The sequence below is a fragment of the Fulvia fulva genome, chromosome 1 (genome assembly GCF_020509005.1).
Source record: "Fulvia fulva chromosome 1, complete sequence".
Lineage (NCBI taxonomy): Eukaryota > Fungi > Ascomycota > Dothideomycetes > Mycosphaerellales > Mycosphaerellaceae > Fulvia > Fulvia fulva.
The window spans coordinates 5,837,624-5,861,882 of record NC_063012.1 but is presented as its reverse complement, the minus strand read 5'-3'; the positions used below and the strand labels follow the sequence as shown (position 1 = coordinate 5,861,882).

At 46.4% G+C, this 24,259-nt stretch overlaps 2 protein-coding genes across 2 annotated transcripts; both read right to left on the bottom strand.

Annotated features, from left to right (window-relative positions):
* Positions 1–451: 451 nt before the first annotated feature.
* On the bottom strand, positions 452–1,309 carry CLAFUR5_01107 (uncharacterized protein; the record flags this gene model as incomplete). The annotated part of the gene is made up of 3 exons (XM_047900255.1): positions 452–862; positions 916–1,196; positions 1,249–1,309. The coding sequence occupies 3 exons, from the start codon at positions 1,307–1,309 to the stop codon at positions 452–454; spliced, it is 753 nt and encodes a 250-aa protein (XP_047756320.1).
* A 1,777-nt stretch (positions 1,310–3,086) lies between these two features.
* Positions 3,087–3,842, bottom strand: CLAFUR5_01106 (uncharacterized protein; the record flags this gene model as incomplete). The annotated part of the gene is made up of 1 exon (XM_047900254.1): positions 3,087–3,842. The coding sequence occupies one exon, from the start codon at positions 3,840–3,842 to the stop codon at positions 3,087–3,089; it is 756 nt and encodes a 251-aa protein (XP_047756319.1).
* Positions 3,843–24,259: the final 20,417 nt, after the last annotated feature.

Here is a 24,259-nt window from a genome sequence, read left to right as displayed (position 1 = left end):
TGTCGACAGAACCAGCTGCAGCGTCCTCAGTGTATGCAGTCTGCAGTATCAGTATGTCGTATACAGTATCCCGCATGCCTTATGCAGTACGCCTACCCAGTATGCAGCACTGAGCGTTGGCTGCAAGTGGCAAGGCATGGACGGAGAGTGGGTGAATGTAGGTAAAGGTCAATGTGAAAGCACCAAACACTATTTGCATCGGCTGAGTGCCAACAAGGGGCACAAGGCCGTAGGGCTACGCACGTCAAGTGCATCTATTGTTCAAGGTTGCGATTCCGGGGTATAAAGATAAACATCATGCATGGGCTCCGTCCACCGAGGGCATCGCCCTGAATCATGTACGTGTCCTGTGCAGTGCTCGCTGCACTCGCCTCGCCAGCAAGGCTCGCCTCTCTTTTGCAATGTGTGGTCGAGTCGAAGAATGGCGCCTCCGCCTCACCGCTTGTCCCCATCAATTTCCGGCGGCACTGAGCGCACGATACTGTTCCCTCAGTGACTGAAGCTCCTGCGCTTTTCGCATGCAACACCGGTCGAGGAGAGCGATGGTGTCGATGGCGGCCGATAGCGTTGTCGTCTTGCTTTGCCGTTTACAGGGTCCCTTATCGTCTCCAGAACTCGGACTGCTGTCGAGCTTAGGAGGGACCTCCCAATCTTTGTTCTCCGTCCGACATATCTCCTGTGTCTCGGTTTGTGACACGAGTCGAGCGAGCGCGGCGTAACGATCGTTCAATGTTGTTCGATACCGCTTCTCCACAGCGTAATGGGCACGGCAGCTTGGTGCGGTAGGTGCGATGGAGTCGCTGACGATGCTTTTCGGACTGCTGCTACTGCTGACACTGCTTCTTTGGCTGTTGCTTTGCTTCTGGTATGCTGTCAGCGTCTTTATCACTTCACTGATATTTGACGGTGCTTTACCTGTCGTTTTTGGACTACTGGCTTTGTCGAGCTCCGAGACTTTCGCTTCTGTCCGGAAGAGCCGATGGGTCTCTGTTCTGCCACTGGCAATGTGTCGATCTGAAAGCTGGGGGCTACATTGAGGCTGCATTGCATGGGCGCATCGTACACCATCATGGGACCATAGCCGCTCATGTCACCATAGTAGACCCCTGGGTTGAACGTTGCTTCAGGATTCCAAACCCCATGGTGAGAGAATAGGAAGTCTCCATTGCTTCCATCCGGGTGCATGTAGTCGGAATCTGGTAAGGACGTTAGTTTGGCTCGTCAAGTTTCGATCATATGCGGACTTACTGCCGAATGTGGAAGGGAAGAGATGGGCATCCATGCTCAAAGTGGAGGCATCTGTGTACATGGCAGCTCGGCTATCTTGACACGGAGCTCTACTTTTCGTCTGCTGCGGCTGAGCGCCTGCCTTCGAAGCCTTATGTTGAAGTAGGTTCGAGATTTGGGTCGTCAAGCTGAATTCACACGAGTTCGACGCGAACCTGGACACCGAGTCTACATACCATATATCATTTTAGCAGCAAAGAACAAGGGGTTGAACCATCTAAATTTCGTGTCCTGTTGAGGGTTAAGGATTGGCTGCTGGCTGTGCAGGTGCCAGGCTCTATGCCAGGCTCCCTTGATGCTTCATAGTGCAGTAACAGAAGCTGCACATGGCTGCAGGGTATGCTATGTTTCGCCATGCGATGTACTAGGAACCACTAACAGCAAATGCCTCAACTACCGTCGATCAGGCCTCCGCAGACTCCGTGTTGCCTAAAGCATTGAAGCGTGTCGTATTTTGAGACCGGGCACAGCGTCCGGGGATCACTAGAGTACGCACGATGACAAGCCGTCTCTATTCTCCGCGGCCGGTGCTTCGAGTCTGCCGACAACACGTGCCATCTTGGCGGGATTAGAGGGTCCGTCCCGAGTGAATGGCAAGGGACTCCTAGATAGAGATGCGGTTTTCGTGGCAGCCACTCATACACAAGGCCACGTACTTCGTGCCTGAATGCCTTATGAAGTCCTTATAGTCAGTCCTGTAGGCCTTACCAACGCTACCTTGACTTGTGGCCACCCTGTGACCCATAGGTGGCTACACATGTGGCCACTGCAACGAGATGAATCCACATGTGGCCTTGCATCTCTACTCCTACTGTAGAACGTCCCCACATCAGATGATGAGCACTCATCAGGCAGTCCAATTCTCAATTACCAAAACGACGCTTCAGGATGAAGCGCATTACATACAGTCATCGAAAACTTCATGTTGCAGCGTCTAAAAAAGGTGCTGTGCTGAAACCTCCTTGGGCGCCCTGGTCGAGATTGAGACAAAACGGTTCAGTCTGTGACCGCAGGCGATAGATGCGAAGTCAGCGTACGCTAAACTGACTACTGGTGTGTGTTTGCGCCGCATGGTTGTAGCAGCACCATTCGATACTTCGGAAAAGAGACAATGTCACTCGAGCGCAACACCACCACATAACTTGATCAGCCAGCGGAAGAAGCACGGGAGGCTCGATTGACTATCTGATAGTGCGGTTTGTCGAATTACATCTATATGTTGGTGGCTGTCCGTGATGAATCGCCTTCTGCTGCAATGTATGAGGCGTCTTGCTGGTAGGCCACGCGACGACCCAAAAATGTGCCACATGGCAAAAATCGAGCCTGGAAACATAGTCCTGACCAACAGCGCAAGTGTACCATGCGGCCCAAGGCTCAAGCATTCGGCCCGTTGAGATTTGCAAGGAGTACTGAGACACAGTTTGACGCCACTAGATAGACCGTCGACCTTACGGGTCGGATGAGATTTCGTTCACTCGGGCCAGGATGATCCGGAGTCCCCGTGTTCCTAAGCCGCAATCTTTGTACACCAGTGTGCACATGAGGTGCACGCGCATCCAGGTCGAGAAAAGACGATGCTGGACTACGAAACGCGCACGAGCCTCTCGGGTGTGTCGCAGGACCGAAGTCCGCAGTTCGTTTTCAAATCCAGTCCGGCGGCATGGTCAAGGGACCAAGCCGCCACTGCCAGCCTGTCGGCGGTCAAGTGGCTTCGAGATGCGCTGACTGGGAGCTGACCGGGGGCGCATTGGAATTTCGACGGGAAGCAGAAGCCTGATGAGCAAACAAGGAGACGTCACTCAGGCCAGCTCAGAAGCTGGCTCCTCGAACTGTGTCTGCGCGACGTGCTCACCGACACCGCGACGTTCGGCGAGATCTCGCAGTTGTTTCCGTAGATCTTCAATATCGGCATCGTATTTCAGATACGTCTCTGTCAAGTGTTGGACGTACTGAATGGCCTTGTCGAGAACAACAGGTTTTGCTGCTTGGTCGCTGTCGTCACTACCTGTGCCTGCCCTGTCGTCTGGCGAGAACTTCCGAGATGACGGAATTGATGTGTAAAGTTGCTGTAGTTTCGTGTTGACAGTCCGCCGATATCTCTTCTCTACAGCCGCATGAGGTCGTTGTTGAGGAGAAGCACCGGCTTCTTTTTCTGCGTCCGTGATCTGCGATTTCAATCCTGGCCCTTCCGCTGTGACATCGCTGGGTACGTCGCGATCACTTTCGCCATAATCATCATGATCCTCGCAGCGTTTTCTTTCATTGACAGTGTTATCGCTAATTGCTCCGCTCGACAAAGGTGTCGAAGGACCGGTGCCACCCACATCCGCCAAGATTCGCCCATCTAGGGCGGAAGTGTTGACGAACCACTCATCGTGCTGGGATTGCAGTATGTGGGACTGACGAATCTGAGCCAGGTCTGACAGTCTTTGCAACGGCATTGTGTCAGCAGCGTTGAGCGCAAGGCCAGGCTTTGCATGATGGTCTTGGATGTTGACTTGACTCTCGTTGGTATATGGTGCAAATAGCATGTCTGAGTCCACTTTGAAGTCCATCTCCGGTATGTAGAGCGCCGTGAAGCCTCTGAATATCGACTGTGTTGATTTGGAACGGCTATCTCTTCGCAGAGACTTTGCTTGTTGAGTCTTTGCTTGTTGAGACTTTGCTTGTTGAGACTTGCTTGTTGAGACTTGCTTGTCGGGACTTGCTTGTAGAAAGTAGACAACTACTTACCTTCGCCACTAGCTCCAGCGTTACGCGTGGAGCTGCATAGAGCATTGCGAACATCCAGCAAGGATGTCTGACGGTGGCTCGGCTTGGTCACGTCGGGTCCATTTTCGTAGCTTCCGCCGTGCTGTTCGTGGCATCTGAAGAGGATTTCCGGATAACGCTGGAAGGATGTCTCAGAAGTTCCACTTAGCGCCCAAGATTCTCCGCTAACACGGCCAATTGCTTGTTAGCGCATACTCGATCTTCGCGCACATGGCCAGGCCAAGCATAGCCAGGCCGGACTGGAGCATCTGTCCAAGATTCACGCGATATGTCTTGTCGGACGCGCAGATTTTGGGGCTGAAAGGTCGTCCCTTGGATTGCTGCTCCCGGAATCCCCAAGACGGCGATCACAGTAACACTTGTCGGAGCAGCGAAGCACCCTCGGGTAAGCCATCAAGTCTCCTTCCACAGCATCATCTTGAAGAGAGCGACCAGAGTCCTGCGGCGCTGCAGGAAGGACGCGCCGTGGGGCTCGTAGCACGTTTCGGTCGTACACTGGTTGCGGGGTACGTTGCGGCGGCGTGTCCTTGCAGTGGATAGTGGATTCCAGTGTATCTCTGCGAAGCGTTGTTTAGCGACGCTGTCCGAACTGATACGCCGATAATGAGTCGAGATTGCAGCCCTTTCATGCTGAGGCCGTCGCCAGCTGCCGCAGCAACGTCGGCGTATGGGGTGATGCACGCAGACGAGGAGCGCGACAAGGGAAAGCAGGCCAGGACGCCGTGGTCACAATTGGTAGCGCCCTTCACCAGCCCTCACCTGCGGCGGCGTTTGTCCACGGCTTATTGATCTTTGGCTGCCAAGGCGTGCGAGACATGCCACTTCTCTCTACTGCGTTTTAGCTCACTTACCACCTGCGTGCCCGAGGACGCCTTGGCAGGTGGCGGTTGGCGGCGGACTCAGCAGCGGTGTTGCACAACTCGCCGTGTCAGTCCCTCGGTAGGGTATTGGCGGCGAGCTTTTCGCACGTACCGCCTGTATAAGCTCGCAGGGGCATGGAGTCCGTCGCCCTTGCCCTTGACATGGCGTGGCGCCTAGAGCACCCACAGAGTGCTCGGCGCTTCTCGATCATGAGCGTCCGTCACGCTGTGCGGCTCTCCGGTCATGTCGACGATTTTGGCCATGAAGGCACGCTCCACACTGACCAAACCGCCCAAAACAACTGGTGGGATTATGTTCATTTCTGAAGGTGTTGTTCTATCTCTCTATTCACATCCACACCACCTTGTTCTTCGTTCTGCTGCGTCTGTAGTCACAATGTGTATCTACTGCGTTCTTCTGACCCCTGCTGAATATGATATTCTCCAATCTCTCTGGCACTGAGTCGCATAGGGCGTTGATCCAGTCCATATTCTCCTCTCTTATCTGTTGCCATCGTTCTTGACACAGCTCAGCCACTATCTCATCAGACCAGTGAGGTCGTTGTCGTACGTACTGCTTCAGAGGGCTCCACACGTTCTCAATAGGTGCGAAGTCTGGTGATCTGGCGTGGTTGAAGAAGTAACGATATGGGCCTTCAGTCCTTGACAGCCCCATTGACTGCTTCATTCGCTCCACCTTGTTGTTTCTCTGAGCAACCCCATGGCCACCGTCATTATCCTCCTCAAGCGCAAATAGAATACGGTCGTCAGAGCCAGGGTGATAGTAGTAGTGTGTATCTGGATACACATCCTCAACCCAGTCCTTCACAACGGGCAATATCTGGCTGCAGTAGATGTCTTGATTCATCTTGCCGTTGCTGTTCGAGGGAACCTCATATTGAATCAATGGGGAGATGTTGTTGTACCATATGGCTCCCCATAGATGGACACGCTTCTGATTCTTATTCGTGTCGTCGTAGGTCTCTCTCACTTGGATACAATCAGGCTTTCGTCTCTCTGCGTCGCCACGCTTTCGAATGATATAGGCCTTGCCTTCAGGGTCCCATCTAAAATGGACCTCATCACTCCATCTCACATGCCTCCAGTCTTCCGGTCTTGGATAAGTCATAAGCATGCGAAGAGCCCATCGCACCCTTGAGCGTGCCAGTGAGGTGACTATCCATTCCTTGCTCTCAGCAATGTAGGTTGAATAGCCTCTGTTCCTCATATTCCTTCGCAGTGTCTCAGCTGAGCAAGAATCAATGTCAGCTCTCCAGAGCAGATTGCCCCATGACACATGATGGCCTTCATAGTGGTAGTTCTCAAGCAGCCGTTCACACCGGTCCAAGTCCTCCTTGGATAAGAGCTGATCTGGTCCGGAAGGTGGAGGTTCTAGAAGGTGATTCTCAGCTTCTACGCTATACCGCAAGCGGGCGCGAAGCTGCACGTAGGCTAAGAGCGTAAGTCGCTTTTTAGTAGATAGCTCTATAGAGGATTTTTAGATATTATAGTACTACTATTAAAAGGGTATAGTATATATATATACGGAAGTTAGGATACGTAATAGGGAAGGAGGAAGGACTAATATAGTATACGAAGGTATATAGTAGAACAGTGTTTAGTACTAAAGGTGTCTCTACTATCGGTATAGAGACTACGTCTCTTATATCTATATAGAGGGATCTTACTCTAGTCCTAGTTCTATTTTACTACGCCTTATCGGTTTTACCTATATCTTATCCTACGACGACAGTTCCTTCGACAGTCTCGTACTAACTAGCTAAGCGACTTTAGGTCCTCTAAGTCGCTCCTACTATTCGTACGGTATCTCGGTAGTATTACTATACTATTATCTCGGCTAATATAAGGGCGCGCGTACTATAGGGTCCGAATGAGATAGTTGTTGTTCTACGAAGCTACGAAAGAGGAGCGCGAGGCGCGGCGAAGTTATAAAGCAAAGCCAAGCCGCGCTAACCCGATGCAGAAGGTCCGCGGTTCAGCCGGGCCGACGTAGCTATAGTAAGGGGTCGCGGGCTACCCGTAACAGTACCCCCCCTCCTAAAACACGCCTTAGTCCTCTGAGCGTTATTCACCTTATAAGGCCACTTGCCTGTCGAGCTCTATAATCGCGCGAACGCCGAATCATCCTCTAGTGCCCTATCGTCATCCGATAACATCGTATTCGCTCTATTAAGACTATCCTCGACCGGCTTCCTTCGAGAAACATATTGCCTAGTTAGCTAGCTTGCCCTAGATCTAAGTCTGTCTTCGGCTCGTACTCGCGTATAATCCTTATAACTAAAGTTGGGTATCATTATAGGCTCTATAGGCTCTACTCGAGTATCGAATATATACGGAGCAGATTCTATTAGAGGCAAGGCTCGAGGCGACTTATTCGTAACGGTGTCTTTCGGAATGACCCTAATCGAGTTGAGCCCGAGTATCTCAGTAGCTAGTAGGGACTAGTCAGATAGAGCTACGAAGCCTATAGGCGTAGACAACTCCGGCCGGTTATAGTAAAAGTCTATAATAGCGGCGGCTACGTGTTTAAGTATATCCTCTATAGGTTACTAGGTCTTACTATCCTCCTCGTTCTGATATCTAGCCCATTTCACCTTGTACTATATATCTACTTTACGCTTGTACCCCTTCTTCACCTTGCCTGCCCGCTTACGGGTATATATATTAAGGATCTTTTCTACCTCGTATATATACGTAGGTACTACTACTATATCGGCTACTACATTAGCCTCGGTAGTGTCAGGTTCGATAGTTATCGGTAGTAGCGGCGCCAGATGCTACCCTTGAAGTAGTAGGAAATCGGGGTGGTCGGCTCGTTATAGTAGTGAGGTGTAGAAGTAGTTATTAAGTCCTACTAGAGCGTCTAATAGTTTTAGTCGATAAGAGAGTCTAGCCGGCATAACTTCCGTGATCTAGTAAGGGCCGGCATATCTCCTATCTAGCTTCTTAGATAGTCGAGTCGTACGGATGTTCTTAGTGCTAAGATATACCTAATCACCTACCTTATAGTCTAGAGGAATGCTTCGGTAGCGGTTTGCTACCTCTACTTAGAGAGCTTATAACATTCGTATATTCTCTTAAAGGTGTTTATGAAGCTCGTAAATTCGACGTATAAAGGTTTCTACTAATCGCGCGTCTAGTCGCTAGAGAGTGGTCAGTCCTCCCTCCTTTCTAGCGTTTAGGTCAACTCGCTCTATAAACTTAGGGTTATATCCTAAGGTAGCGTAGAACGGCGACACACTAGTAGTCTTAGATAGGTGATTATTGATCGCGAACTAAGTAAGGCATAGCTATTCTGCCTAGTCATCCTATGCCTCGTTAGTAAACATACGGAGATACTATTCTATCGCCTAGTTAGTACGTTCTGACTGTCTATCAGTTTCTAGGTGATACGAAGAACTTAGCTTACGATTTATACGGAGCATCTTATAGAGTTTCTTCTAGAAGGTAGCAACCTACTGCTTGCTACGGTCTGATATAATAGTGTTAGGAAACCCGCGCCGACAGAACACATGTTTAAGGAAAAGCCTTGCCGTATTCTATACTATTATTACGCTAATAGGGATCAGCTCGACTTCCTTAGTAAGCCTATTAGTAACGGTCATAATATTATTATAGACTATACCGTCAAGAGTACTATCTAGGAGTCCGATAACGAAGTCGACTACAATGTGTTTCTAAGGCCGATCTAGAACAGGAAGTGGCTATAGTAATCCTAGTAGCTAGGAGTGCAGAGATTTTGTTATACGGTAGGTACGGCAATTCGCGGTATATCTACGTACGGATCTCGCTAATCTAGGCCAGTAGAATTCACGTACTACGAGTTTATAAGTACGAGCTCGTCCTAGATAGCCTGCTGCTAGAGCGTTATAGTTTATCTTGATTATCCTAGTCTATAAAGCTTAGTCATTTAGTACCTATAAGCTCTAGCCGTCGTATTAGTTTCGAATATATAGTAGGTCGCTATCTACTTTATAGTGTACTAGGTAAATCTTCGCTCTCTATAGTAGTGTAGGAGTACGGTCTTTCTATAGGTCCTTAATCGCGGTCTTAAGCTCGTTATCGGTTACGTACGCCGTCGACATTCGATACTCGAGTTCGGCTTCCCGCTAACTTTTACGCGTCGCCGGTTGTTCAGTAGGCGCATCTCGTTCTATAGGTATAAACTCTTTAGCTTTAGGGTTTAGCGGTACTAGTTCCTCTTCTTCCGGCGCATCTTCTACTATTGCCTATAGTAAGGCGATCTTAAGGAATCGCTTAGGAGGTAGCAATGTCTAATACTAATGCTAGTTCCGAGGGTCGTCTACCCCCTACGGAAGGTCCTAGCTACGTCTCGTTAGGCTGTCTAGCTTTGTACCTTGAAGTCCTAGACGGTATATTATCTTAAAGTTGAACTGTAATAAGAACTTAGCCTAACGCGCTTGTCGCCGATTTAGCTACTTTGTCGTTATAAAGTATTCTAGGTTCTTATAGTCGGTGTAAATCTTGACTGGCTATAAGTCCTTATTATCTACCTCGTAGGCGAGCTCGGGTCTCTATTCCTTAAAAGCCTTAATAATAGCTAACAGTTCCTTATTATAGATTTTATAATTGCACTCCTATAGACTTAACTTCTTCGAGTAGAAGGCCATAGGATATAGTACACCATTCTCGTCATACTACGAAAGCACGCCGGCGTTTATAAAATCTAAAGAATCTGTCTCTATTACTGTTTCCCTACCTAGCACGTAATGTACGAGTATGCCGGCTTTACTAAACGTAGCTTTTAAATTGTTAAAGGCTCGTTAGCAATCTAGTGACTATTGAATCCTTCTGTTCTTATGATTGCTTAGTCCGTCCGACTTGGTCAGGTTTGTAAGAGGAGTAGCTATACGCGAAAATGCTTCGATAAATCGCCTATAGAAGTTGGCAAATCTAAGGAAGGCCTAGACATCCTTTAGGTTCTTAGGAGCTTCCTATGTCTAAATACATTCGAGTTTCTCGGGGTCTATCTCGATGCCGTTAGGGGTTATAATTAGCCTAAGATACTTCACCTTCTATTAGTAGAATTCGCTTTTATCGATGTCTACTATAAGTTCTACATCGCGTAGCTTAGTAAGAACCTTCCGTACGTGTTCAATGTGCTCCTCTAAGGTGTCACTAAAGATAAGTACGTCATATAGGTAGGCCGACACAAAGTCGTCTAGGTGTTCTTATAAGACCTTATTAATATATAATTAGAACGATGCTAGTCCGTTACATAAGCCGAATAGCAACACTAGATACTCGTAGATGCCGTATCGTGTCGCAAACGCTATTAACTACTCGTGCCCTTTAGCTATCCGTAACTTGTTAAAGGCTACTATAATGTCTAGCTTTATGAAGTACTTCTTGCCGTATATACGGTTAAGCGTCTCTTATATTAAGGGAATCGGATACCGGTTCTTGATAGTGATCGTATTCAATCCTCTATAGTCGATATAAACACGTAGCCTACCTCTAGGCTTACGTACCACTAGCACTAGTGTAGGAGACTAGTTCGTCTTTTGCCCTACTTTCCGTACCTTCCCTTTAGATGTTTGCTCGTCTAGCTATTTCTTAACTGCCTCGTTCTCCTTCTTAGCTAGGCCGTAGGGCTTACGGTATAGTGGCTCTTATAGACTATTAGGCTTAATGTGAATCTTATGATCTACGCCTAGTCGGTAAGGTGGGAGTCCTTTATAATCCTTAGCTAAGAAAGCGTCCGTAATATCGTAGTACATTAGCGGCAACTTCTCCTTCGGGTTGTAATTGAACTGCTTGTTTAAGAATTGGTCTAGATTATTAGTAGCTATTACACTTAGCTTAAGCTCTCCGCCGTCGCTCTTACGCCTAGTAGGTATAATATAGAAGTACTTAGCCCTAGGCCGGTGCGCGTACATCCCCTACGCGCGTTAAGAAGCGCCCTAGTAGTCCACTTCTTTATCGTCTATATCTTCTAGGTCATATAATAAGACATTTAGCTCTGCTCCTCCTACTATAAAGCTCGCTACATCTCTAGTAAAGGGCTCTAGTCCGTACCGTACTAGTGCCTACTTCTTCTTCTCGCGGTAGCTTAGGGATTGTACTGTTATCGGTGTCTTATTCTATAGATAGTGACCAAAGTAGTAATCCGACCTAAATGCCACCTCGCCTGTCTCCTAGAAGATGTTTAGGTTGTGCGCTATAAGCTACGGTAGGCCAAAGACGATGTCGTATTCGAGGTCGGTGACGTAGTATAACATTTGCTCGTAATAATCGCCTATAACTACGTCTATAGGGGCCGCGTATATAATCTGCCGCGCAGTGGCCGTTCTATCTCCTAGTATTAGTCGTCGGCTTTGCGTCAAAGGGATCAGGGGTATTGTGTATTTGCGTATAAATTTCCAGTTAAGAAAGAGAGAGGTAGAAGTAGAATCTATAAGGCCTCGAGCCTTTCTCTATTATATTATTACGGGTAACACTATATAAGGGTATATAGCTAGCTATTGCTTATCTAGTACGTATGCCGATATCTTAAGCTCCTTACTATAGTCTATTACCGTCTCTTACGTTCCGTGTCTCTTAATCTTATACTCTTTCTGTCCTAGGAAGTTCGGGTGACCGCTATCTACTACGCTTAGGTAGCGGTCGTACTATTTCCCTACCGCGGATCGGCGGCTAGGGAACTAAGGTTCGCGTTCGGATTCGGCGTAGTATTACGTAGACGCGGTAGGCGATAGTCGCTATCGTACCTATATATTAGGTATTTAGGGTTAGTCGATACGTAAGAACCTATACGGTAGCGGTAGCACTTACCCTACTTCTTAAGGTCTTCGCGCTACTTACGGTTAAGCGTAGGCAGGTTCTATAGATATGTCGGTAGATCCTCCTTCTTCTTAGTACTAGCGTACTATAGTGGGCGCTATACTAAGGCACCTACTATACCGGTAGCGGTACTAGTAACTACGTTACCGTTATTCTAGTTGTTCTAGCCGCTATTACTGTTCGAGTTACTATTGCCCCGGGGGCGCTCCTTCTACGGGTATAGTCGATCTGTCTCGTAGAAACTCTCGTCTAGTACGGTACACTCCTCGATAACGTCTTATATACTATCTAGGCGGCGGTCGACTTCGCGGTCGCCGAAGGTCTTAATAAAGTACTTACGGTTTAGTCGGTTACGGAACAGTATAAGCTCGGTCTTATCGGTCTATAATATCTAGGCGCGTAACTTCGAGTAGCGGGCATAGAAGGCTATAAAGGTTTCGCCTTGTTCTTACTTATAGGTAGCAATGTCAACTATAGCCTTAGTTCCCTTATTACGTATACTATATTAGCGTATTATCTAGTCTAATAACTCTTCTCTAGTCTTGAACTCGTTAAAGGACTACTGTCTAGGTATAGGGATCCTCGGCTTAATGCTTCGCTAAGGATCACCTTATGTCTACCTATACACGAAGCGCAGACTATCTGCCTTAGTACGGAAGGTTACTATAGTTAGCTTTAGGAGAACACTGCTATACTAGCTGTCGAAATTAGGGTCGTTATCGTTCTTAAAGTGCTTAGGGTCGGGCACACCCTTACCGATCTCTATACCGCGAGTGAGGGTACGGTTAATAGTGAAGAGACGTTCTAGAAGGTCAACTAGTAGTGTCTAGGTACGGGTGTTACGTATTCTCGAGTCACGACTATTATTAGGTCCTAGTCGCGGACGGTCGTTATTATGTCCTCGGCTATTATCGCTACGGTTATCGTCGTCTCTATCGTTATCGTTATTACTACTACCGCCACCGCCCCCTCTACTAGTAGCTTCGCGATACCTACGTAATAGCTACTCGAGTAAGGTCTCGCGTAGGCGGGAACGAGAGGGTCGGCGGCCTAAGCGGCCCCTACCTCCGTTCTATATAGTGTCTCCTACCTCAAGCCGAGCCTTTAGGTCATCGACTTCTTGTTATAGGGCCTAGTTCTTCGCCTTAGCATCTTGTGCCTTCTTCTTCTCCTTCTCGTAGATCTCGCTAAACTGCTTATATAGGTTGTTAGCTTCCTTATATTTCTTCCCTAGCTCTTACAACTTAGCTAGGTCGTAATCCTTCTTACTCTTAAGATCTGCTGCCATTTTCTGTATGACAAGCTCTTCACTTCGTAGCATCTTATAGATACGGTCGTATTCGGTATATAGCGTAGTGTACTAGGTGTTCTAGAGGTCGTTAGCTCGCTCTATTATATCGAGTTATCTGCCCTTAGTAATTGCCGTGTTGACTACTTATAGTACGAAGTCGTAGGTGGTCTTCGGGTGTTAGGATGTAAGGGTCGTAAGGTTGTCTAGGGTGACATTCTGGTATTCGGATACGAGAATATGTTCTGCCTCGTCGAGTAATAGATACACCTCGTCTAGGTCGCCGCCTAGGTTCTCTTCGAGCTTGAACTCGAACAGTTCTATAAAGTCAATCTCACCACCTTCTTCTCGCTCGAAGGCCTTCTAGTAAGCTTTATTAATCTCTTATTATAGCGCGATACCGGTGTCTACTATAACCCGCCGGTTGTCGTCCTGTGTCTAACTCTAAGGAAAAGAGGAGAGGTCGGGGAAAAGAGATGTGCGCTACTTACTTTTGCCCTTAGGCTTAGGTAGCGGTAGTATGCCGCCGTTCGCTATTTATAAAGTCATATTGTCTAGGTTCGGGGGAGGCGTAACGGTACCTATATCCTAACTGTCTACGAGCGCGCGACTACCTACTAATAGTGTCGCCGCGTTACGTTCTCTAGGTATCTACGCGCTATACGCCTTACCGTGTTCTATGTTCTAATACGGCTCTACGCGTTCTCGAGTTCTACGGTTCTGTCTGTTCCTATTGTTACGCGTCCCTTACCTAGATCCGCGATCTAGGTAGTAAGGTAGAACAAACTGTAAGGGCGCGCGTACTATAGGGTCCGAATGAGATAGTTGTTGTTCTACGAAGCTACGAAAGAGGAGCGCGAGGCGCGGCGAAGTTATAAAGTAAAGCTAAGCCGCGCTAACCCGATATAGAAGGTCCGCGGTTCAGCCGGGCCGACGTAGCTATAGTAAGGGGTCGCGGGCTGCCCGTAATAGCTAACTTAGTATATACTAAGTTAGTCTTAGTACCGTACGATATACCTACTAACCTATATTCGTAATACTCCTACTTAGGTCGTAAGGCAAGGAACGATTATCTTACTATACTAGCTATAGCTATTATACGAAGGTCTAGAACTAGAGACCGGCTAGCGGTTTAGTTTAACTATCTACTACTATCTCCTTAGTATAGTAGTACTCTACTTTAATCTTCCCCTACTACTAGAGGTGCCTAATATAGTTATAGGTAACATTAATATACTTAGATCTTTCGTAGATATAGGCGTCCTTAACTAAGGTTAGAGCCGCCTACTTATCCCCTATAAGGCGTACTAGTCTTAGTTCGTCGACGGTACTCTTATTAGCTAGGACTATTAATTAGAAAGAGTAGTCTCCTACTAGCCCCGGGAAGTTCATCTCTCGGAGGATAGCCGCTAGGAACTATAATTATTTCGCGGCGGCGTTTATCGCTATAAACTCTACCTCTATAGTAGAGGTTACTATAGACTTTTACTTCTTACTTATCTAGGATATAGGCGTACCGTAAACTAGCTAGACATGTCCTAGAATTAAGACCCTATTAACTCGATCTATCGCGTAGTCGGAGTCTAAGTATCCGGTTAGGGTACCGCTACTATATCTAAATATTAACCCTAGGTCGGGGAACGACCTTAGGTATCTCGAGACCTTCTTTAGTACTTTTATATACCGCTTTATTAGATCCGCGACATATATACTAGTTCTCCCGAGTAGGAAGGCTAGGTCCGGTCTCGTTATAGTTATTAGCTATATCTAGGTCCTATTATCGCTCTAGTAGTTATCCTTACTATATCTCTCGTCGTTCGGGGCTATAGGACGGAGTTTATCGTAACTATCTATTAGCGAGAGTGTTAGGCTTGCCTTTTCTTTTACTATATCTATTTTAGTAAGGGCCTTACGGATATAATAGCCCTAGTCGAGTTTTAGAGTACCGTTACGCCTATCGCGGATAATCTTTAGTCCTAGTAGTTTCTCTAGTTCCCCGAGATCCTTAATCTTAAAGTATTACGCAAACTACTTCTTAAACTATTAGATATCGGCTAACCTTAGTAGTATAATAGGATTGTCGTCTATATAGATAAGTAGTATAATGTCTCTCTTAGTATAAGTTAGGAGATATAGGTCTATCTCGAACTAGTAGAATCCTATTTTAACTAACGTAGCGATATAGAGCTTATTCTAGTCTCTAGCTACCTACTTTAGGCCGTAGAGACTCCGGAGTACCTTAAGGACCGTATTTAGTAGGGTTTCGACTCCTAGTAGGGGCTTTATATAGATGTCTTTAGCTAGTTAGCTTTAGGTAAACGTATTATTAACGTCGACCTAGTATATTTCGAGATCCCGCTCGTAAACTACTACTATAAAGACCCTTAGGGTGTTATAGCGTACTATAGGTACGAATATCTCTTCGAAGTTAACGCCTTACTTCTATAAAAACCCTCTTACGATAAGTCTTACCTTGAACTTTTCGATTACTCCGCTAATAAGTCTCTTTACGTTAAAGACCTACTTAGAGGTGACTATATTTGCCCCCCTTAGAGCGATAGCCGTTTCCTAGGTATTATTACTTAATAATAAGAGTAGCTCGGTATTAATAGCGTCCTTCTATAAGTAGCCCTATTTAGGATCCCCTACCGTAGCCTTATATATCTTCGGGATAGGTACTTCCTATTAGTAGGTAATACCGGGTCCGAATATAGTAAAGACGTATTCTTAGACTTCGTCGAATAGTTCCTCTACTATAGCTATAAATATACGTTTATCGGTATCGGTAAGTCTATTATTTACCTATAGTAGTTAGTAGAACAAAGCTATTATAGCTTTATAGTACTTAGCCTTATAGTTCTAGTCTTAGCCGTAGTTATCGTCGGGATCCCTAGTCCTTTTCCTCCGGACGATTAGTTCCGGTAGCTCTAGGGTTTACTCGATCTTCTTATAGTCCGCGATATTATCTAGTCTACCGGGAAGTTAGATATAGAGCGGTCTTAAGATAGTTAGTCCTTTGTCCTTAGCCGTAGCGGGTTCGGTCTCTATATAGGTATTACGGCCGCTCCGTAAGTAAAGGATTCGAATCTGATCACGTGACCCTGGGTCACGTGACCCGGATGACTAAGCTCGGCCCGATACCGACGCCTAACACCTCGGCCTTTAAGTATAGGCCTTATTCTTAGACTCTCTTCTCTCTTTAGCTATCGACTTCGTTAATACTATACCCTTATACCCTCGTACTATAGTCTCGTAATACTTTAATAGCTTATATTAAGGACGCTACTATATTTAGCGCCGCTTAAGACTCTAGAAATCGCGATATTACGACTCCTTAAAATTCCCGACTCGTACTAGTATAAAGGTAGCGTAGTGCTCTCTCTTTCTCCCTAGATTAAGACGCTAAGAGAGCGTATCACTATATTATAGCTAGGCTATAGGGCACCGGTAGCCCTAGCGGCGGCGGCGGCGCGAATACTTATCGTATCGAGCGCTACGCGCGCCTAACTCGAAACTTAGAACTTTTTACGCGATCCGATTAGTATACCTAGTCCGACGATACCGTCCTACTAGATCCCTTTACTAAGTACGCTAATAAGGAACGCGCGGTTCTCGATAGGCTCCTAGAAGAGGAGGAAGGAGAGGATACCTAACCCGAAATTATAGACACTTTTAACCTCGTAGTATTACTCTACGAGGGCGATATTATAGACCAGCTCGATAAGAATAGGTTAACCGATAATACTCGTAAGGACTTTGCTATTGACTATATAGACGACCGCGGTCGTACCGGGATATACCGTATCCTACTCGACTAACTATAGTTACTTAACGCGACTTAGTTTTACGACTATATCTAGAACTAACTAAAGGTAATTACCTACGCCCTTTCTAAACTCGAGGCTAATCACCGCTAAGCTATCCTAGATAGGGCGGCGCTATATTAAGCTAACGAGCTAAATAAGAAGAAGTTCGAGGAAGTATATACCGAACTATAATATACGGAAAAGTATAAGTAGGAATATAAGTAGGACCTAGAACAAGCTAATAAGAACCTTATAAAGGCTAACTAGGACGTTACTAAGTATAGAAAGTAGGCTAATAACTAGTATAGCTCTACTAAGAGAGCCGAAAAGGAGGTCGATATATTTAAGGTTAAAGTCGCTAAACTAGAAACACTCGTACTAGACGACTCCGCCCCTACGGCTACCGACGTAGTAGGGCTATAGTAGACTATTACTACGCTTAAATAGGATCTCGAGGAAGCTAAGCGTAGCCGTACTACCGAGAAACCTAAGGAGCGTATCGCCCGCTCCCTCTCCGAGTTACGACGTCGACGCGGTAATAGACTAGCTAAAAAGCCCGCCGAATAACCCGCTACGAAGCCTACGCGGAAGTAACGTAAGGAGCGATTCGATAATAACTCCTCCGACCCTAATTCCTCCGACTCGTCCTTAGACTCTAATTCCAATTTCGAAGAGCGTCCGCGCCGTAAGAGTAAGGGTAAGGATAAGAGATCGAGAAAGAGATAAGAGACCGTTATCGCCGACGACGACGACTTCGAGATTATAGATAGTAGCGTAGATATCGTACGCTATAACCTAGCTACAGTAGAAGACTTTAAGACGAGTTTCCGTATCGAAGTACCTAAGCCTAAATTCTTAGGAGAGAATATAGGTAGTAAAGACTCGCCGACACTTAATAAGTAGACTACTTAACTCGATAATAAGCTGACCGCTTCTATCTTTAAGGACGTACTATTAGCCCTACGTTTCGTATAAGAAACTACTATAGGGTTAGTATACTCTATACTCCGTAACTATATTCCCTAGAAGATTGTCTTCTCTAAGGTTCCCTCCGCGAGCCGGCTATTTAAGAGCGTAAAGCCCTCGTAGTTACTGAGAAGGGGAGACTATATCCTCTTATTACGAAACGATACGAATAGACTATATATCTACGGAGAAGATCCGGGAGGAGTGACACGATGATAGCGATCGCAGGAAACGACCAGGAGCAGGAGAGTCACGAGTGGAAGGAGGTCTGCAGGAAGGCAGAAACAATGGCAATGGCAGGAGATGGCGAGCACCTAGAAAGAGCACTTAAGGGGATGATTTTGGAGCTCCTTAGAGGGCTAAAGGCACTAAGGAGCCAAACAGGACAGATCATTAACAGAACAGTAGCAGCAGGAGCAAAGAAGAGGACACAGGAAGGCCAGAAACCAAGCCAACCAACCTGGGCAGCAATTGCATCCCAAAACCCTCCCCCCTAGAAAACAGCTATCAAGATCTACATTTCCGACCAGCAAGAGCAGAAAGAGGTTGAGGGCCTATCAGGCAAGGAGATCATACAGAAGATTGGGATATAAGGCATCATTAGAGCCAGGAAAGAGAAGGGAGGTGTCCTTAAGCTGTTCACAGCACAGGAGCAAGACAGGAAGAGGCTAGAGACACAGAAGGAGTGGACAGTCAAACTAGGCAAGACGGCTAAGGTCTCACACCAACAAAATATGGTTATTGCCCATAGGATGACCACAAAGTATGACATTGAAGGAGACCTTAAGAGGCTGTAGGACCAGAACTAGGCTGTATGCCCAGGGCTACAGATCACAAAAGCAGCATGGGTCAACAGAAAGACAAAGGACACAAAGAGAGAGTCTTCTCTAGTGCTCTGGATAGGCACTGCAGAACAGGCAAACACCGTGCTTGACAAGGGCATCTTCTAGGAATGTGAAAGAATGGACACAGAAATCTATAGAAGCACCCACAGACTACTGCAATGTTTCAAGTGCCAACAGTATGGTCATATCTCTACTAGATGCCTAAGCCAAAAGGACACTTGTTCCCACTGTGCTAGTAGCCACAAAGTACAGAATTGCACAGCCCCAAAGAGTGAAGCCAGATGTGCATGCTGTGGAAAGAAACACCCTTCCTGGTCCCAAGACTGCACAGCTAGGATTGAGGCAAAGAGGAGGGCAAGAGAAGCCAGGATCAACACCCCTATCAGATTCCAGACAGGGACAATCACCCAAGAACCCCTAAGGACTGTCTACAACCCTCTAAAAAGAGGCAGAACAGAAGAAACCACACAGGCCCAAGGCCACCCTGCCATAGGTAGACCAGAATCAATTGTGGTTATAGGAAGAGACCCGTCACAAAGCAGGCTCAACCTTACCACAATCCTAAATAGCAGCCAGTAGCAGGAAGCACGAGAAGACCAGCAGGAGACCAGCATAGATGAGTCATGATTGAGACACCTAATCTTACCACTATCCAGTACAATGTCAACAAAAGCCAGCTCAAGGTCTAGAGAAGCTTTCTCCAAGCACTAGACCTAAAGAAACACCTAGTCATTGCAGTCCAGGAACCTTAGATCAACAGCAAATCTAACAGACCATCTACTACTAACGACCCAAGGTATCACACACTCCTAGCCAAACAAGGCACCCCTAGAACATGTATATACATCAGCAAAGAGATAGCAACAGACAGCTAGGAACAAATCCAACAGGAAGGGGGAGACATCACCTCAGTCAGACTCAACACCAACTAAGGCAGCATCCACATCCACAGTGTATACAACCCACCCCCCAGCTCTAGAAGCAGCACCTAGCTGGGCACACTACAATAGCTGCCAGACATCTTGCAGAGTGACTCCCAACACATCGTGCTGGGAGACTTCAACTTGCACCATCCTACATGGGGATCAGACTTTGTACCTGCCCATCACTTCCTAGCTAACAGACTCCTCTCCACTACCCAAAGCAACAACATGCACCTAGTTACCCCAAAGGGCCTAACTACCTGGTCACAGAGAGCAAGCTCAAGCACCATTGACCTGTGCTTTGCATCACATGACCTGCAGCAGAAGGTCACCAGATGCTGGGTTAACCAGGACTTGGAGTCCTCATCAGATCACCTCCCAATTCAGATGGAGTTTGAAACACAGACACAGCAGGAAGGAGACCTAGAACCTCAGCTGGCCTGGAAGGCAGCCAACTGGGAACAGATCAGACAAGACCTGGAACAGAAGCTAGCTGGACTAGAGACCAGGAGACTGGAAACAGCCTTAGATATAGACCAAGCAGTGGCAGAACTGGTTAGAACAATGCAGGAAACTGCAGCAGCCTACACCAGAGAAAAGAAACAGTCACTGTACCAGAAGCCATTCTGGACAAAGGAATGCTCAGAGAAGGTCAAGGCAGCCAGGCAGGCCAGGAGAGCCCTTACCCAGAGTCACTCCCAGGAAGCATAGGACAGATACAACCAGGCAACCAGAGACAAGAAGGCCCAGATCAAGAGGGACAAGATGCTGGAGTGGAGGTCAACAGTTGGATCTATTACCCAGAATCCTGAGAAGATATAGAAACTAGCAAAGTGGGCAAGACAACCTATATAGGACAGAAACATGCTGCCCCAGTTTCCAAACATTGAAGACCAGGAAGGAGTAACCCAATACACTCTCCCAGGAAAGGCACAGGCATTGGGGAAACATTTCTTTGGCACACAGGTAGAAGCTGACCTGCAGGATCTGGAGGGCAGTGTGTATCCAACACTACTAGAGCAATCCTGCACAGTGGGAGAGGGAGAGATCAAGAGCATCATTAAGAGACTCTTAGGAAACAAGGCCCTAGGACCAGATAGGATTCCAAACTTGTTCATCAAGACATACAAGGACCAGATCTCCCCTACACTATCAAACATCTTTTCCCAGTGCATAGCCTAAGGACACTGCCCTAAACACTTCAAGGAGTCACTGACTATAGTCTTGAGAAAACCACAGAAAGAGGACTACACAAAGCTAAAGGCATACAGACCTATTGCCTTGCTCAACACACTAGGCAAACTCCTGGAAAAGATCATAGCAGAAAGGCTGACAAACCTAGCTGAAGAACATGGAATCCTTCCTGAAGAACAGATGGGAGGCAGGAAACAAAGATCAACACTAACAGCTGTGGAACTTATCACAGAGCAGATCAAGACCCTATGGCACTTTGGGAACAACAAAGCAGCCACACTCCTCTCACTAGACATATCAGGAGCCTTTGACAATGTCTCACACCAGAGGCTGATCCACATCCTGAAACAGAAGGCTATCCCCAACTGGACAGTCCAGTTTATCTAGTCCTTCCTCAGAGGCAGAACCACAAGACTAAGACTGGGCAGATACAAATCTGACAGCATGCCTACAGAGACAGGAATCCCACAGGGATCAACAATGTCTCCAATCCTGTTTCTCCTCTTTATGGCAGACCTGCCAGCAAAGCTAAACTCCAGAAACACATCAGCCTCAGGGTTTGTAGATGACACAAACATCCTAGCCTGGTCAGACAGCACAGAAGAGAACTGCAGAATCTTGCAGAAGAAACACAAGGAATGTGAGGAATGGGCCAGGAAACATGGAGCCAGATTTGCCCCAGAGAAGTATCAACTCATCCACTTCAGTAGAGCCAGAAACAGACACAATATGCAAGCCCCAATCACTATTCAGGGACACACAACAGAACCCTCAAGTGAATTAAGGGTGCTAGGAATATGGATGGATCCAAAGCTCAGCTGGGGACCACAGGTCAAGAAAGCACAGGCAAGAGCAGACAACAACAGGCAATCAATTGACAGGCTTATAGCCTCTATATAGGGAGCCACATTTGCGAAAGCAAAGGTTATGTACAAGGCCATTATGAAGCCAGCCATGCTATATGGAGCCTAGATCTGGTCAGCCTAAGACAAGATCCTAAAGAAAATTGTAGATCCTATTAGCAGAGCCTAAGCCTCCTGTCTAAAAAAGGTGCTTAGAGCATACAAGTCAACTCTAACAAGGGTGGTCGAAATGGAGTCTAGCTCCCCACTAGCCAAGCTCTACCTTCAAGGGTTGAGATACTAGTATGTAGGAAAGACGTCTACATACCTAGCCTAGCTAGTAATCTCGGAAGGTAGTCAACAAAATCAGGAGCTAGTACATAAGAAGGCACAGACAAGTAAGACCTAATCCAGCCCTATAGAAGCAGCAGGACCTATAGAAGTTCAAAGAACTAATAGAACAGCTGTACCTAGCCCAGTAGGAACAGGACAGAAGGGCTCAAGGGAGAGGATTAGTAGCTAGCTAAGGGAAGAAGCAACAGTCTCTAGCTAAAAGGATAGTAGGACTCCTCTAGAAGACTAAATAGACAAGAACCCTACAGAGGCTAGGAACCCTAAAGGCACTCTAACAGTTTAGTAGCCACAACTACCTACTATACTCAGACCTGACTAGGTCAGAAGCAAGTATAGCAATATAAATCCGCTCTAAACACATCGGAGTTAGGGCATACCTATATTAGAGAAAAGTCTTAGGTATCGAAGATAAGAGTTGCCTATACGGCTACCTGTCCTAGAATGTCGAATATAGACTTCTAGTTTGCAAAGAATGGAGTACAGGGAGAGGTGAATGGAGGGCAAGGGCAAGGAACAGAAACTTCTAAGCTATGATCAGTAATAAGGGAGACCTCTAGAGAATTATAAGGTGGATCATCTACTAAGGATTTTTGGAGCAGTTCTCTCTTACTAGGGAAACAGAGAGATGGATTGAGGAGAGAAAGAAGGAGGAGGAGAGCAGGAAGAGGGGGACAACTCTAGGGTTATAGACAAGGTAGTCAGAGGCTAACCACTATAACACTAGTACACCCTAATAGAAGGAAAACTGAGAACTCATAGCAAGGAAGCTATTAGAGAAGGAGAGGAGGTTTTTACCTAGGAATAGGTTTCCTACCTTATGTAGTAACATATATAGATATAAACCCGTATAGGCCGGAGGGCACTATAACGGGTAAATAAATCATCTATCTGTCTATCTATTTAAGAGCGTAAAGAAATGTCTACGTTTCCTAGATAAGAACTTCGGCGACTATAATCCCGAGGGCACCGCGCGTAATAATATATACGCGCTTAAGATAGTAGAGAATAACAAGTTCTCTAAGTTATATACTAAGTTCTAACGTAAGCGCGCCTAGCTCCTATAAGGCGCGAGCCGTAAGTACGAGGTTATCGAGCTTAAGAAGAAGCTAAGCTTTGAGTACCGTAATCGACTAGTCGTACTACCTAACGCGAAGTTAGTTAAGGAGCTTACTCGGTAATACTACCGCCTAGAGAGCGGGCTAGCTTAACTTAAACACGACCTACTACGTACTAAGAACGACGAGAAGAAGGACAAGAAGACGACTATACCTAAGGGTAACGGTACGGTATCGGCACCTCCTATAGTAGGGTAGATTATACTACCGGTACTCCCTTTAGATAACGGTATACCTCTCGGCCGCTCTCCTTATACTAATTAGCCGCTCCTTCCGTAGAAGGACCGCCCTAATTAGTATAAGAACCTTATATAACTTACTTAGGATTAGCGTACTTAGATTATCGCTAGCGGTAGCTACCTACGCTACCGGGGTACCGGCTACGTCTTAGGCGCCGCCGGCTACCTACTTGACCTATACGAGCGTCCTAAGAAGAAGGCTAATAATAACGGCCTTACGGTTACTAAAGTACCGGCGGGAAATGCCTAAGCTATTATTTGAGCGTAATAGATAATAGTCCGCCTTAGGAAGTCTTATACTAGAACTAATACCCTTACGAACCTTATAAATATACCCGTAACGTATAGGCGTTTTCCTTATAAGCCCGAGCGAGTACGCCCTCTTCTATAGAAGTAGATAAAGGACCTAAAGTCTCGTATTACTTTATAGTAGAGGGTAGGGCAAATGGAATATATATATATACCTTCCTTAATAATAGTACTAACTCTAAACTCGTAAATACTTCCTTTACGTAAAAACATTAATTCCCGCTCTACGATATTAAGCCCTTTACGCTAGGCCTAGGTAATAGCTCCTAAGTACTAAAAATTATTACTAAAGCTATAAACATTAAACTAAATCTTTAAGGCTATATCGAGACGGTCAAATGCCTAGTTACCGATACCTACTACGATATAGTCCTTAGCCTTAGATAGTACGCGAAGTATAGCCCTTATAAAGACTAGAAGCGAATCGTACTTACCTTTAATAACGTTGACTATTAGAATCACTCTCTCTATAAGAACGTTAGCCTACTAGTAACGATACCTATTCCCGAGTTACTACTAACGCTAGTACCCGACTACGATAGCCTTAAGCGACCCGACATCCGCGATATGCTAATCCCTTAGCCCCTCGAAGTCGGCGCTAAAAGAGTTAGGGCTAAGTATAGAGACGATATTA